The 15,601-nt window shown below is 39.7% G+C and overlaps 1 protein-coding gene and 1 long non-coding RNA gene across 2 annotated transcripts in view; one reads left to right on the top strand and one right to left on the bottom strand.

Moving 5' to 3' along the window:
- LOC109196097 (deoxynucleoside triphosphate triphosphohydrolase SAMHD1-like) overlaps window positions 1–14,440 on the top strand; it is a 28,696-nt gene extending 14,256 nt beyond the window's left edge. Inside the window, exons 17-24 of the mRNA XM_019349317.2 lie at window positions 9,421–9,492; window positions 9,632–9,736; window positions 9,839–9,970; window positions 10,157–10,210; window positions 12,472–12,601; window positions 12,881–12,954; window positions 14,070–14,237; window positions 14,336–14,440. Of these exons, the coding sequence (XP_019204862.2) occupies window positions 9,421–9,492; window positions 9,632–9,736; window positions 9,839–9,970; window positions 10,157–10,210; window positions 12,472–12,601; window positions 12,881–12,954; window positions 14,070–14,237; window positions 14,336–14,440 (840 nt within the window). The remainder of the gene's footprint in view (window positions 1–9,420; window positions 9,493–9,631; window positions 9,737–9,838; window positions 9,971–10,156; window positions 10,211–12,471; window positions 12,602–12,880; window positions 12,955–14,069; window positions 14,238–14,335) is intronic.
- LOC109196258 (uncharacterized) lies at window positions 552–6,899 on the bottom strand. The gene is made up of 2 exons (XR_002057781.2): window positions 6,156–6,899; window positions 552–3,184 (listed from the first exon to the last, which is right to left on the bottom strand). It is a non-coding gene; the product is annotated as an uncharacterized LOC109196258 (long non-coding RNA).
- Window positions 14,441–15,601: the final 1,161 nt, after the last annotated feature.

The raw sequence follows: 15,601 nt of genomic DNA, 5'->3' as shown, positions 1-15,601 counted from the left end.
ACGACATTCATTTAAGGTTATCGCTTGTTTTTTGAGCAAATGCTTTTGCATATTCGTAGTGTTTCCTCCCTTAAATGAAATATCTACTTTGCAAGTATTGCAAGTTGCCCTGTTGTCATCCGTTCTCGTAAAGTGTGACCAAACTTTTTAGCGTTTGAGCCGCCATATTTCCTGCCAGGTAAATGATGCTCCGCAACGTGGTGACGTAATTCGGGGCGACTGGAATTGATAAGGGAATCGTTTGGAAAAATGGCAAACAATTCCAAGGAATTGAAACAGTGGGAACCGGTTCTCAACAAGAACCGGGTTTCGATACCCATCCCTAGGTATTATACAGCAGTTGTTTTGTTTGCTCTCAATTTTGACAGCCCTATTAAAGATTAATATCAGTTTGTACATGCTCCAGATAGCTTTTCTTCAAATTCTTTAATTCTCGATCGTTTTTGCAACTTTGTACTTTTGTGTTACTCGCAGCAACAACTCCACCTCATTGTTAGTCTGTCAGTGGCAAGACATTTTTAAACATTGAAAGAATACAGAAACAGTCAGAGTTTTGTTCAGAGAACTACGTGCGCACGGGTGAGTGATCGGGTGATACCCACACCGAGGCTTTGCAGTCAGCTTTATTTATACATCGCAACATTCCCTGTTTTTTCAGGCTTTAACAGACAATCTGGGCATGTATAGGACACAGTGTGTGTGTGTGTGTGTGTGAGTGTATTGTCTATCTCGAGGAAAACAGAAGCCAGTTGGGTCCTGTTTCCAAGGGTGTCTGCAAGAGACTTTCACAGGAGTCAGCGAATACTGCGGGGCTCATGTGTATGTGTGTGAGAAGAAGCAAAGACAAAACATAAAGATATGTGAACACTATGTGCTTTCCAAGCCTTTCTTAACAGGAGCATATGAGTAAATGAGTAAATGGAGCATTATAAGGAGAACTGAGTAAATGAAACATTAAAAAGGAAGATGTATCAAAAAGGAAAAACATCATAAAATTACAAAATCCCTTAACATTCCCTGCTGTTGTTCATATATATTTATGTACTTCAACTACTAGTCACTTGCAGAAGCATTTTCAACTAGAGTATCATTTTGTGAAAACGTACATGATCAACTTTAGTGGGTTTACACAGTTTAGTGCTTAGAAATCATCTTCTTCAACTTGTACCTTTTCTTGAGCTTGTTCAACTTGAGATAATGCAATGTAAGCTTGCACTCGTACAGTAAACATTTTGCTTATCATACTCCGAATACAAGGCAGTACACATGTGGAAAATAAGCAAAGTAACATAAGGAGCATTCCAACGGATGTTAGTCCTTTTGTGAGTAATGACTTCCATGACCCGCTAAGCAGCCATGTGAGCCAGTCCGCTGTGTTTTGCGTGTAATCTTGCTGCTGTACTCGTCTGAGCTGACGTAGCGTGTTCAGTGTGTCAGACAAGTTGGTGGAATGCACATTATCAGGTGTTTTGCATTAAGAGGCATGTGCGAACAGATGTAATAGTTTCTGTCTCTTGTGGAGTTGCACACATAACGGTACCAGGCATTGTTCATCCATGGGTGGTTGTGATCTTGCGTCATGTCGTCTGGATGTATTGCGTCATGTGTCAGTCTTGTCTCCAGGTGGTGCTGTTGTTCTTCTTGTGGAATCAGTAACAGCAGTCCCAACAGAATTGTGACACTGGTCATTAGAACGAGTATGGTCTTCATGATGACCGAACACACCTGGTCCTGTGAGTGAGTAGACTAGGGGCGAGAAGAACAAGGGCGGGATTTACCCAAACAGCCCTCTCTCCACCTCCCAGATCACTAACAGGCAGGGGTGCTGGCGTCTCAGTGTTTATGGGCTGTCACTCACTTTTTTACAGTGGCTCTGATGAATCCAGGAAGGTCGTTCAGCAATTTTGCAGGCTGTTGGTGTGGCCAGGAGGACTTGGTAGGGTCCTTCCCACCTCGGGGAGCTCCAGTTTTTCCTCTGGAGCACTTTTATCAGGATCCAATCTCCTGGTTTCAACCTGGAAGAGACTGGAAGAGAATCATCTGGCAGTTGATTGTTCAAAACTATTTCTTTGTTTTCTAACAGTTTTGTCATCCATTCTGCTAGTGTTGTTTCTCTTATGGATTTGTCTATCGGTTCACTTGTAATAGGTACTCTGCGGGGGATATGAGAAGTGATGTTTTATACTGAAGCCCAGTGCTTCAGAGACTTTTGATATTACTTCATTTACGAAGTGTGTAGCACAATAGACAATTCAATCAAGACCTTGAGCCATAAACAGACCTCACGCACAGACATTGTTTTCATAACCAGACAATTTTAGACCTTGTTCCTTAAATCTACATAAATATCCTCTGGGTGACATAGAACACATTTTAAGTAATCAATTGCTTCTCATAAAAATTATGTATTGGGATGTTTGTGTGCAGCATTTTGCATATCAGCATAAGCATTTGCGAGCAAAGCATTCTTCATTGCATAAGCGTGTGTGTGTGCCATTTCTCCCTCTATCAACGAGTGCACATGTGTTCATGTGTGTGTTTCACTTCATTCTGAATCGGTGTATGTAGATGTGTGTGTGTTCATCACTTTCCTGTTCTGGTGTTCTGGGTAAACCACAGCCTGAAGCGTGCCCTGGGGTCCTGCCCTCCTCCTTTTCAGTCCGCTTGCCACCATTGCTGCTGTTCAAAGTTCAGTTTGTCCTGGTTCTGGCCCCAATTGGGACAGTCCTTTTCTCCAGTGTCCATGCTCACCGCAGGTGAAAACTGCATCTTCTTCTGTGTTTTGTCCATTCGACCTCAGTTGCTCCTCCTGTCTCTGGCACGCCCTTTTTGCTGCCGTGTTGGTCCATCCCTGTCCTGCACAGTGTTAATGCAGAATTGTTAAGGTCAGCATTCTTTTGCTCGGCCTTACTTGTCATAAGTTGTCGGCTTGGCAGGCGTCTCGTCACAGCTCTGTCAGCTGAAGCTGTCTGGGAATTTTCCCCCGTGTAGCGAAACGGGCCTTGGTTTTAACGCTCTCCGTCTCCGCTGCATAAGATCGCTTTCCTGCAGCCCTGTTGACATTTTCAGGAAATTGTTTTTGTAAGTCCAGCTGCTGCAGCATTTGGTCAGGGTCACGTCGAAGGTGGTACAGGGGAGAGCAGGAGTCCAGGTCAGCCTCGGCTTTCAGGGCCAGCAAAGCAGCCTGTATTTAAACATAAAGAGAAGAAAAAACAAAACAAAACAAAAACAAACAGAAGTGTACGAACAGGAAAATTATGTTGTGCTGGCTGTGATACAAAGAGAGGGGAGAAACACCGGGCAGGCCCTGTGTCAGCCTTCCCCTTTTTTTCTTCTTTTTCCTCTCACGATGTAATCAACTGATAACCCACCAAGTTGACAGGACAACACAGGTAGATATTTAAATTCTTAAGATCATGTTTAAAAGCACAAAAAGGAATTTACCTTCCGTCTCACAATTTGACTCTTAACCACTAAAATTGTTGTTTAATCACTGGTTGGTCATACCAGTCTCTTTATTTTCTTTTTGAAGTTTAATTGTTGTCCTGCAACCCAGAGGGTTTATTAGTTAGTAATAGATAAACTTCATCATTTAACAACAGGTGTATATTAATTTTTTTTTGCTGCTTTAACCTTGCTGGAAAATCTTCACGTGTTCATGAGTGTAAGCTGTTTTTTCATTGCGTTTGTCGGCAGGTTAATTTTAACTTTTTCTCAAACAAGGCATTTCTCTAACAGTTGCCCTTCACTCGCTTGTGCTAAGAAAGGCAAATGTGCTTGTAGTAGTTGTGAGATTATATCACATTATACCTGTAAACAAAATGAGCGAATCATGATACTGCTGTAGGCCACATCATACTTCTTGTTTAATCAGTATTTAGTTTCAGTTTGCATCACACCTCCCAATTGAAAGAATGTGAAAATCACCAGATCTTTTAGATAGGTTTGTATTATCCTATACTGCTGATTTACTGTGAGTGAGTTACACTGTTTCATGACATTTCATAACGCTGAGTTATGAAAAGAGTACTGTGGTCAGAGAGTAGGGGCCTCCCTTTTTCCTTTGTGATAGTAAAAAGAACAGAGCACATGCCACGGGAGCGTCACCCCCACCTTTGGTGGAGGCAGAAAAACAGGGAGCCAAGGTCATAACTCAGGCTCACAAAGAGTCAGAAAAAATGTGAATGCTTAGTTTTGTGGCTGTGGCGCATTTTGTATGGCTTCTCTTCTTTTGTTTGTGTAGCTTTCTGCCTTCACCTGAGAGGGTGTGCCCTAAGCATATGACTTCAGGTCTCCATGATTGGAGTTTATTTAAAGATAAATAAGATGATTTCATTTATTGCTCGCAGATCATGCACTAAACGGTATTTTGCAGTATTAGCTGTCTTCATCACTTAAACAAAACATCACTCACTCTTTGTTTTATTATTATTATTATTATTACTATTATTTTAAATTCTCCTTTCTCAAAAACAGAAAATGAAATTGTAGTTGTTCCTTGCTGAGAAACACAAAATTACATTTCAAACAAAAAACAGACAACCCAGCTCTCAGCTGGCTCTGGACTTATCATCATCAAACTGATACAACTGAAACTGATTTATTCATTTTTCAACCCAGCAAAACAAAACAAAACAAAAACAAGTTACTGATGGCTTGAACGCTTTACACGCGAGTCAGGATGCAAAAAGGCTGCTGCCAAAGACAAATCAGAAGCATGGGGGAAAAACTGAGCCCACAGACAGCTTCATGTTTGAGCTTTAATAGCTCTGTTTCCCTCCCTCTGATGTGTTCTTATGCAGCCTCTGCTCTAAAAAATGTGTAACCTGCTCATCAGCTTAGCAGTGACCATATATTTAATTCAGCTTCACAATTGTGTGGCCTTAGCTGTTGTATAAAGGGTGTTTAGTTGTTAGTATAGGTGTGCTCTATATCTCAACAATGTCTCATCTAGGATGACAGGTTTTCAAGCAGGTCAAGCGTCTCTATGCACTTGATTAGATTTGGTATTTTCTTCATCTCATATATCATTATACTGAGTTTGAGCAAACCTTAAGCTTGATACAGATTACTTTTAACAATTATCCACCTCACATCACAACTGACTGAGGTGCCTCTTCATATTTAATATTATTTCATTATTAATGTTATTATCTTTTTATATAACAGCAATAGTATATTACAATATTTTATTTGTGTCCACCAAGGGCTGAGGGTGAGCTGCAGTCTCACCCTTTCCCAAGCTGGAGACATTTTCCTTTTCACACACTTTCTTTGGCTGAACAATGACACAACCTTAATATACCTTGTGCGTCTCTTTATTTCATTTAATATGTGTTTGTGTGAGTTATCTGGTTTCATGCATTCTATCCATTCTAGGCACGGTCGTCCTGCCAACTATATTTCATTATTAATACCAGTTTACCAGTTGCTATCCTTCTATTATCAATTTGAATACATTAACTAAGCTCTAATTTAATTTAACCTTTTGTTTATTCCACTTCATTCCTCTTTCCATGCTTTAAAACATTACACCTTGTTTTGCTTTTATTTATTAATACTGCCAGCACACACTGTGAGACGTTCTGGTACTAAAGTCAGAGGAGGTTATTAAGTCAGCCTTCTACCCTGAACTAAATTCAGGGCGGACTTAATTTTACGCGTTGACGCGCAACCTTTTCTCTTTCTCACCATCCAGTACTCACAGGAAAACAATAGGAGTAGTGCAGGAGCCTAGAGCTCCTATTCAATGAAGCACTTACTCCTCAACAAACATTCAGCAAACAGTTAGCGCGCTTAGAGAAAATCCTATTTTTATTTGACACTCTCGCTTCTCTGGCTACCAACCTTTATTTTTAATCCGTCTTACACAGGCGAGCGTGGCTACCAACCTTTTGTTTTTATGCTGCGGATTATGCTGCGGACTAAGCCGTCTTACGCAGGCGAGCGTGAGATATACTGGCTACCAACCCTTACTTATGTTGCGAAACGGGGCCCCCACAGGGCAGGTTGTTTCGTCTTACACGGGCGAGCATATTACATAGGACACGTCTGTCCTTTTCCTTTTCGGTCCACACAGGACCCTTCTACTTTGAGCAGTGTCAAACTAAAATCGATTATTCAACGCAAAGTGTTTCTGGCTGCTTTATATTCACCTTCAATGTTGCGCTGTGTTCTTTTTCCCGGCGTCACCGAGAACCTGGCGTCGTGGACCTGTATAAGACACTGGCCAGTAGGCGAATGTACGACTCTGGGCTTTTCCTCGCTTCGCTAGAAACGGTGGTTGCAGTGCAGGTAGTCACGACGTCAGGATCTGGTGGCTCCGTCTGTGAATAGTTAGATGATACAATAATATCAATAAACTATCCGGCTCGAAGGACCAATTAAATGTCAGTGGCAAGACATTTTTAAACATTGAAAGAATACAGAAACAGTCAGAGTTTTGTTCAGAGAACTACGTGCGCACGGGTGAGTGATCGGGTGATACCCACACCGAGGCTTTGCAGTCAGCTTTATTTATACATCGCAACATTCCCTGTTTTTTCAGGCTTTAACAGACAATCTGGGCATGTATAGGACACAGTGTGTGTGTGTGTGTGTGTGAGTGTATTGTCTATCTCGAGGAAAACAGAAGCCAGTTGGGTCCTGTTTCCAAGGGTGTCTGCAAGAGACTTTCACAGGAGTCAGCGAATACTGCGGGGCTCATGTGTATGTGTGTGAGAAGAAGCAAAGACAAAACATAAAGATATGTGAACACTATGTGCTTTCCAAGCCTTTCTTAACAGGAGCATATGAGTAAATGAGTAAATGGAGCATTATAAGGAGAACTGAGTAAATGAAACATTAAAAAGGAAGATGTATCAAAAAGGAAAAACATCATAAAATTACAAAATCCCTTAACATTGTCCATTTAAAAAACTCTGTGCTTTTCTTCAACATTTTGCCGCGACATTTCAGAGCCGGAAAGTAAATAAACGGCAGACAGAAATGAGGCAGGTCGAATCGTCTTGCGTTTCACGCATGCGCAATACTGGAACGTAAGCGTTTTTGGCCGTTTCAATGTAGATGCACAACTCTGTGAAAATGACTGAAAACGATAGTGTGGACGCGGAGCGTTTTCAGATGTTCTGATACATGTGGTTGCTCTCCTGGACATGCACCATGTTCAGTGCTACCCTAGAACTTTCCCTCAAGAAGCATCACCAGGACAGAGTAATAGTAAGCTGCTGTGTGCAGCTCTCCAATAGTCAGAGCACCCAGTAAATGTGGAAAGAGGCAACACATAGGGCCAATTCTTTGTCATCGGGTTGTGTCACCCAGCTGCCAGCTACCAGAACTGCCAGCTGTCTGTGTAGCCCTTCTGCATTTTCTGACGAACCACCATGTATTTTTTGTAGACAGATAGTACAGTCAAATCAATTTACATGAATAGGGAAGAGGTCAAGTTGCTATGAAAAGTCTGAATGCCAGGACTGCCGAACCCACAGCAGATCAGTCTCCAAAGGGGGCAAACTCACAGGAAAATAAAGACTGCATACACAGTTAGTAGGTAAGATCTGGGACCACTTCTGCATGCTGGTGACACATCTCTTTGCTTCCAGAGAGGCAGTTCAGTGTCTTCTCTTCTTCTTTTCCCATAATGAGAAACAGTTGTCCTTTACAGAGGGATGCAATTTCTTCTGTCACTTTACCCCCTCCTACAGAGAGTTTAGCTGGAAGAGGAGAACCTCATCTTGGCGGGCCATCTTATGAGACTGTGGCATCCATCAACCAGGATGACATATTCATATTGTTAGGGAGTGATTCAAACATGCTGCAATGCAAGAAAGACAGATACCCTCACATGCATGGCCCAAGATATTCTCTATTCTTTTATATGTGTAAATTAAAGAGTGGGAGAATTTCATGCATTTTTGGTGCATGAGGAGGGCTGCTACTGGAAACTAGGTGATTCAGGTGCGGTACTTCATTCAAATCTCACTCTAAAGGCCTTTACACACCAGATGTGCAAAATCTATGTGAATTGTAATATTTAGTGTGTTTAAAATATTTTTCAGACTCACTTATTCTTAATGCAGCCTGCTCAAGCTCGATTTTTCTGAATTTTTTGACCTGAATAAAAAGAAATATCTGATCACTGCATTTGGCAACAAGTGTGGTCAAAGTGTGCTCAAATCATATAATAGCACCAGTACTGAATATACAATGATATGGAGATAAAGATATGGAGATATGGAGAAAAAATACTTTTTACCTCAGACACACAGCTAGACGCAATATGGTTAAGGTGTTCATTTGGTGGGCTTTATCCAGCACAACATAGGCTGAAAAGACAGTGTCTCAAGGACTGTGAGCCACATATGGCTTAGATGACTTGGAGTGATATCCTTTCTCAATGCTAGCTAGGTGAATTTCCACCCACTCAGTTTGCCTTTGGACCTGGTGGGGCCAGCTAAGCTTTAATAGCATCTTGCACAAAGCCCATGAGTGTATAAATACAAATAAATATCTCTTTTGCTGATTCCAGTGGTGTTGATTGTGATTTCCTCACTGGGAGTCTTACAGAGTCCACTTAGGCATGGAATATATAAGATGGAGAAACAGACTCTCCACTCAGAGAATCTTGGCACGAACCAACTAATTATATTCATTGCCACACAAAACTGAGCAGGCCTATGTCATTGCTTTCTCAGTGCTTTAACATATGAAGTAAAATCCCAAGTATTCTGAAGAAAGTTTTAGGCAGTGCGAAAAAACATGTTTTAGACAGAGAAACTGGAAAAAGTGAGAAACACAGATTCTCTCTAAACAAGTAAAAATTTGCCAATTGACACAAAACATATGGGTTAAATGGTAAATGGCCTGTATTTGTATAGCGCTTTTAATAGTCCCTAAGGACCCCAAAGCGCTTTACACATCCAGTCATCCACCCATTCACACACACATTCACACACTGGTGATGGCAAGCTACATTGTAGCCACAGCCACCCTGGGGCGCACTGACAGAGGCGAGGCTGCCGGACACTGGCGCCACCGGTGTGAAGGTTGTCTTTCTGTGTGTTGTCAGTAAAGTATGAATCCCTTTCTTCTCCCTCCAACTCTCCATCCCACCGGGAGGAGGCCTCAGGGCAGACACAGGACACGCTGGAGAGATTTTATCTCTCGGCTGGGCCTCCCCCAGATAAGCTAGAGAAGGTGGCTGGGGAGAGGGAGGTCTGTGCTTCTCTGCTTGGGCTGCTGCCCCCGGGACCCAGCCCCGGATAAGTGGAAGAAAATGGATCGATGGACAGTTACGTTTTATTTATATAGTGCCAAATCCCAATAACAGTTGCCTCAAGTTGCTTAAATATCTAAAATAATAATAACACTGAAAGCAAACAGTGTCTCTCTCTTTCTCACTCGCGCTCGCTCATCTTTTAGGAGAAGAAGGAAAATTTGAAAGAGAAACTGGACAAAGTTCCTGATTTGGGAAAGGACAACTTTGAAGTTATTGTGAGTTTTTTTTTTCCTAATTATCTTGAACTTTTCTTAAATTCTTGAGTTTTGTCTGTTCTTATTCATTTATAATAATAAACTGAGCCATTATTTACATTTGGATTTAAATGGAGGGTTTTTTCACATTTCTTATTAGGTTGTCAATTTGGACTATGGGATGAAAGACGAGGACCCCATCAATAAAACATATTTTTATAGCAAGGAGAAGCCTAATGAGGCATTCACAATCCCCATATCAGAGGTCAGAACTAGAGCTGTGAGATCATTCTGTATGTATTTCCATAAGACAACTTTGACTTTGTAATGATGTGTAATTTTTTTATGTGGCTGTCCTTGATGCCAGGTGTCCAAGCTCCTGCCAGAGTGTTTTTCTGAGGTGTTCATTAGGGTTTACATGAAGAACTTTAAAACTGAAACTGAGAAAAACAACGCAAAGAAGTGCTTCAGAGAGTGGTGCAAAGAAGTTGACTATGAGGTGCTTCTTTATTCTGTCTATTTGTATTGATAGACATTAATATGTAACAAGCAATATGATGGAAACATAAGTTGCAGTTGAAAATTGTATATGTTGAATATCACATTCCTGAGTTCAGAATACACTAATAATAATTTTGCCATCTTGATTGTACTAATTGTACATGTATTGTACATGTAAACACAGATTCCCAAAATGGATGATGACGATGACCCCAGCTCCGGCACCAGCGCAATTCAAGTAATCTAGTGAATCTGAACATGTGAAAGATTCATTTATAAGGTTTTTCTGTTATTCTAGAGATTTTAAAATAGGTAAATTGAATAATGTAATTAAAGTTTGGGAATGGTAATTTCTTGTGTTTTATTTTATTTAAATCTTAACCGTAATTTAGTTTGAAAATTAAATGTTATCAAAATATTACATATTGAGTGAGTTTTAATGAGTTTTTTGTGGTTGTCATGGCAGGTGTGCTTGGCCATATTTTTATTTTACATAGTTCATGATATATTAATATGAAATGGGATCTTAGTACACGAAAAATTATGATTTTATGATTAAACTATACATCACATGTTTTCATCTTAATCAAGCTAAACTCACATCAGTTCAATACACACTTAAGTCAGTTATTGAGCACTGTTGTGATTTGCTCATTGTGGGAAAATTCATCATTTATCATGTAGTGGGTCTCTAATGAAAATGTACCAAAAATAAATGAACCTTTCCATTCATTCCATTTTCCTTTTTTTCCCCTTATTTCTGGTGTATTCAAAATTAAGTTCCTTTTTCTCCTTGTTTTATGTCATTGTGAAGTTATAGCTCTTGCAACATAAAAGGAAACTATGATACAAATGTTAAAATTTTAAAATTTACTGTGGAGGCAAATTTCATGTATTAATCACATTTTTAATCATAACATTAGTTATAGTAATATCACTTTCTCAATTTACTATAGTAATAGCACTCCTGTCATTAGTTTGCATGCATGTGGAATGTTAACACAGTGAGGCCTTTGTAATGGGAGACATTGAACAGATAGTGGGACTCCTTCTCCTTCTCTTCCCCCCCTCCCCCGCCACCCGTGATAGGGGCCAACATGTAAGAGTGGAATGTTCTTTGTCTGTGTCTCTGTATATAAGATGTAAGGGCGGTGGCCACAATTCAGAGATGATCCTGTTGTTTCACTGGGATGCTCTCTCCACATTGCAATGTGTTTATTAAACCCACTTTAAATCAAGCTCACTGGGTGTGTTGCAGGTTATTGTTAAAATTTCCATAACATTATAGCACTAATCTAATGCATTTGAAAAAAATCATAGTATCGCACGATTTAACATCTCTTTTTTCTAATTCATAAAGAAGTTAATGGTTGTGTGTCTCTGTCATGGTTAGTCTATATCAATACAAAAACAAATCAATACAAAAACTCAAAGAACAACAAAAAGAACAAGAAGGCAAGCAACATGGAGTGGCCAGCACAGTCCCCAGACATACCACATCAAGCTGGTTTGGAATGAACTGGACGGAAGAGTGAAAGCAAAGCAACCCAGAAGAGCCACACATTTATGCAACAGTTAGGAAGACCTTTCTGAAGAATATTTGGCTTCTGATGTAGAAAGAAGGGCATGAATGCATTCAGCTGTTATACCTGTTAAAGGCGGCTACTTTGATGAGTCAGAAGATTAGAAAATGTTTGGTTTATAAGTAGACTCCATGATTTCTTTTTTAACTTAAAAAGTTGTTTATTTGTTCTGTGCTTTCATTCAGAGAATAATAAGACACTGAAGTGTCAGAATTTCAATAAAAAACTGGAAGAACTGGGGACTTCTCATACTTGAGTGGTATTGTAAAATCACAAATACATTTTTATTGACTGTTTCCTTTTATATCCAGAAAGCATGATGTGCAAAACTGTAATCTTTGGTCATTTAAACATTTACAGCACTATGGATTAGCATTATATAAAAATGTGAATTCATAATATATGTGTATCAAATTTGTCTATGTAAGATATCATTTGATGATCTTTTTAGGGAAATCCAATCTTTATATCCACCTTAAATCCACCTTAGACATAACATCAGTAGGCTGGCCAGCTGCCAGTGCCTTGGTCAAAGGCAAAATGACAGAAAATTTGACCTAGCATGAGGCATAATGTTTACTCACCAAGAAATGAGTGCTGAACGAAAATTTTAGACCAAGTCCTCCAAAACCCTCTTAGTCCTCATTAAACACCTCTTCACACAGGTGTTTAATGATCCCATCCATGGCCACATCGAATTACATCACTTCTTGTCAAGATCATAGACACACCTCAGTTTCAGAGACTACGAAACATCAAGCAGCTTGGGGGCGGTTATTATGTTTTTCCAGGAGCATCACACAACCGCTTTGAACACTCAATAGGGTATGTCAACATGTTTGGAGTTACACATTTTTTGTTAAATTGTTTGTTTTTTCAGTTTGTTTCATGGTGAACTGTGTGTTTTGTGATACAGAGTGGGGCATTTGGCAGGAGAGCTTGTAAAAGCTTTGAGGGCAAAACAGTTGGAGGAGCCATCAATGGACTCGGAATCAATGACCGAGATGTCCTTTGTGCGCAGATTGCAGGCCTTTGCCATGACCTAGGTAAATCATACACACGTTTTTCAGTATTACATGCAATATATTGAAGATGTAATGTGGCTCCGTCATGTAGTCCATTCACCCCACCTTCAAACAAGTTGTTCTGTTTGAATGTTGGAGGAGACTTTGTTTTTTCCTGGAAATTTACAAAATTATTAATAACCAAATATAATCAAATAGATTTTTATTAGATTTTTGTCAGTGCCTGACAGGAATTTATCACAAAACACCCACTCTGAAGTTCACACACATTCACCTTTTTTTTTTTGTCTTCAATTCAAGGTCACGGGCCCTTTTCTCATGTCTTTGATGGAATGTTCAACCCTCAAGCAGACCCAAGTGGTGAAAAATGGGAAGTAAGAAAGAAAAATATTAATTTCAGTTTGTGTGAAATGGGTCATAGCAGTCATTCCAAAAACTGAAACATATTGTGGCGAGCTCAGGAAACGGAGGAGACAGAGGTTTCTTTGGTCTTGCTACCCGCCGTCTTAGCCGGGGAGCACAGCCGTTTATTTAGCTTTTAGAGGAGGAACACTGGCGCGAGCCCTCTGCTCAGCGCGGCAACAACACAACAACACAAAATGGCCCTCTCTCACCGGAAACACACACACAGAGGGAGCGTCACCCGTAACCATGACAACAGACAACAAACAGAACTGTGAAACATAACATAAATGTCCATAACAAATCCGAACAGCCCTGGGCCGCTACAATATATAAAAATACAGAAAAAAAATGGAAATGAACCAGCAATTATTTTGCCGTTTTTCTGGTCTTACTGACCACTTGAAGCACTACAAAACTTTATTTCCACACACTTTGAGCACTTTCTCTACTTTACATGGCCCATTGACAAATACATATTAACGGAATATGCACATCTTTGGATCATGTGAGAAGTACCTGGAGGAAATCCAAAGTCGATACAGAAAAATATAGCTTCACTGAGACTGAAGACTGAAAACTTAAAACAAACTGTCTCTGTCCAAAGTTAGGAAAATCTGAGCCTCTGTAAAAGAAACTGAAGCACACTAACTTACATGGATGTAAAAGCAAACAACAAAAAAACAAAATCATATTAGTGCAGGCAGGTAGTGAAAACAAGAACAGTAAATCTCTCCTTTTGTTACTGCTGTCAGTATTTTACATCTATTATGATGGGCTTTTATTTGTTTAAATAAAATTTAATTAATAAATTTGCCAAGTAACATTAGCTACAGTAGTTCCACTAAATGGTAAATTACAATGAACATGCATTCCACAGGTTAGGTCAGACCTGTTGGCTTTGTAAAAGGAATTGTGACTGTTACATTTGTGACTGTTACAGAGTGAAATGCAAATAACTGTTGTCTGCTTGCTTATTACCTGAGAAATTAACCTGTGCTTTTTTGTTTGTTTGTTTATTTGGGGGAGGGGGGGGTGCCACTTTGAATCTGTGATCATTAAAATGCTCGTCTTTGTGTTCTTGCAGCATGAGGATGCCTCTATATTAATGTTTGATCACCTAGTGGATGACAATAACCTGAAGCCAGTGATGAATGAGTACGGACTGATAACAGAAGGTGACAATGAAAATGACCTGGTGTTTATCAAGGAGATGATTAAAGGATCTCTGAAGAACAATTTACCTCAGAATGAGGTATTCATCTTTTTTGTGTGTGAATGTTTTGAAATCAGTCAGGATTATTCCTGGAAAAAACAGTGCCTAATGTTATTATTTTGGCTTCACCTCCACAGCAGCTGTATAGAGGTCGAAACAATGAAAAATCCTTTCTCTATGAAATTGTGGCAAACAAACAAAATGGATTAGATGTGGACAAGTTTGACTACTTTGCAAGGTGAAGCTTGCTATCCAGTGAAACTGTCCTCTTTTAACTTGTATTGCTAAATTTCTCTGTATCAGTTCCTGTTGAACATCAACAATATTCAATAATGTTTGTTTTACTACACGATATGAAGAATCTCAGGAATTCTTTGAACCTCTTTGTGGGGGGGAGCGGCTGTTTTTTGAAATCCACACCTTCTCACTCCTATTTCAGAGATTGCCACCACCTGGGCATCCAGAACAACTTTGACCATCGACGCTTTATCGTATTTGCCAGAGTGTGTAATGTGGACAAGCAGTTACACATTTGTTCTAGAGACAAGGTGTTGACCTGTTTTTTTTATTAATTTTGAAAAGAGCGAGGTATTTATCTCATTATCTGTGACTAAACTATAGGCATGCTTTCAACAGGAAATGGCAAATCTGTATGACATGTTCCACACAAGAAACTCTCTCCACAGAAGAGCCTACCAGCACAGGGTAAAAATGGCAGTAGAGATTATGTGAGTACCTGTAGTTCAGGTGTCAGTACTACACAGCATTTAATTTGTCTACTGTCTGACCTAAAACTGACATGTTGGCCATTTTTATCCAGGATTAAAGACGCTCTCTTAAAAGCAAATCAGGATCCACACTTCCAAATTAAATGGGCAGAAGAGAACATGTGCTCTCTCTCCGAAGCTAAAAGGCACAAGGAGGCATACACCAAGCTGACAGGTAGAGGATTTGAAGTGTGGTGTTTAAAATTAACTACTCATTTAACTTTTAAAACATCTGAAGTTGTCTATACATGCATTTTATTTGTTCTGTTTGCTCTGTAGATGAAGTGATTGAACAAATACTCCACCATGATGCTTGTTCTTGTTATGAACCCACCTCTTCCTCTCTGGAGGAGGCAGCACAGATTATACAGAGGATAATGTGTCGAGATTTGTACCAGCTTGTGGGTGAAATAAAGGTCTGCAGTTAGATTTTCATGTGTTTGTATCACAGGTTCACTATTGACAGCTGAAGATGGTGTTTTCTTATCTACAATTTCTAAACTTGACATTATGAATATGCAGTAATGGCCAAAAGTTTTGACAATGGAACAAGTTTTTCATGTGCATTGCTGCTAAAAACGTTTAGCAACAATAAATCTTTGTTGCTAATGTTGCTTGACGAAAGGGATTTCAATA

The sequence above is a fragment of the Oreochromis niloticus genome, linkage group LG20 (genome assembly GCF_001858045.2).
Source record: "Oreochromis niloticus isolate F11D_XX linkage group LG20, O_niloticus_UMD_NMBU, whole genome shotgun sequence".
In the NCBI taxonomy this organism is placed as follows: Eukaryota; Metazoa; Chordata; class Actinopteri; order Cichliformes; family Cichlidae; genus Oreochromis; species Oreochromis niloticus.
This window is presented reverse-complemented; position numbering and strand designations above follow the sequence as displayed.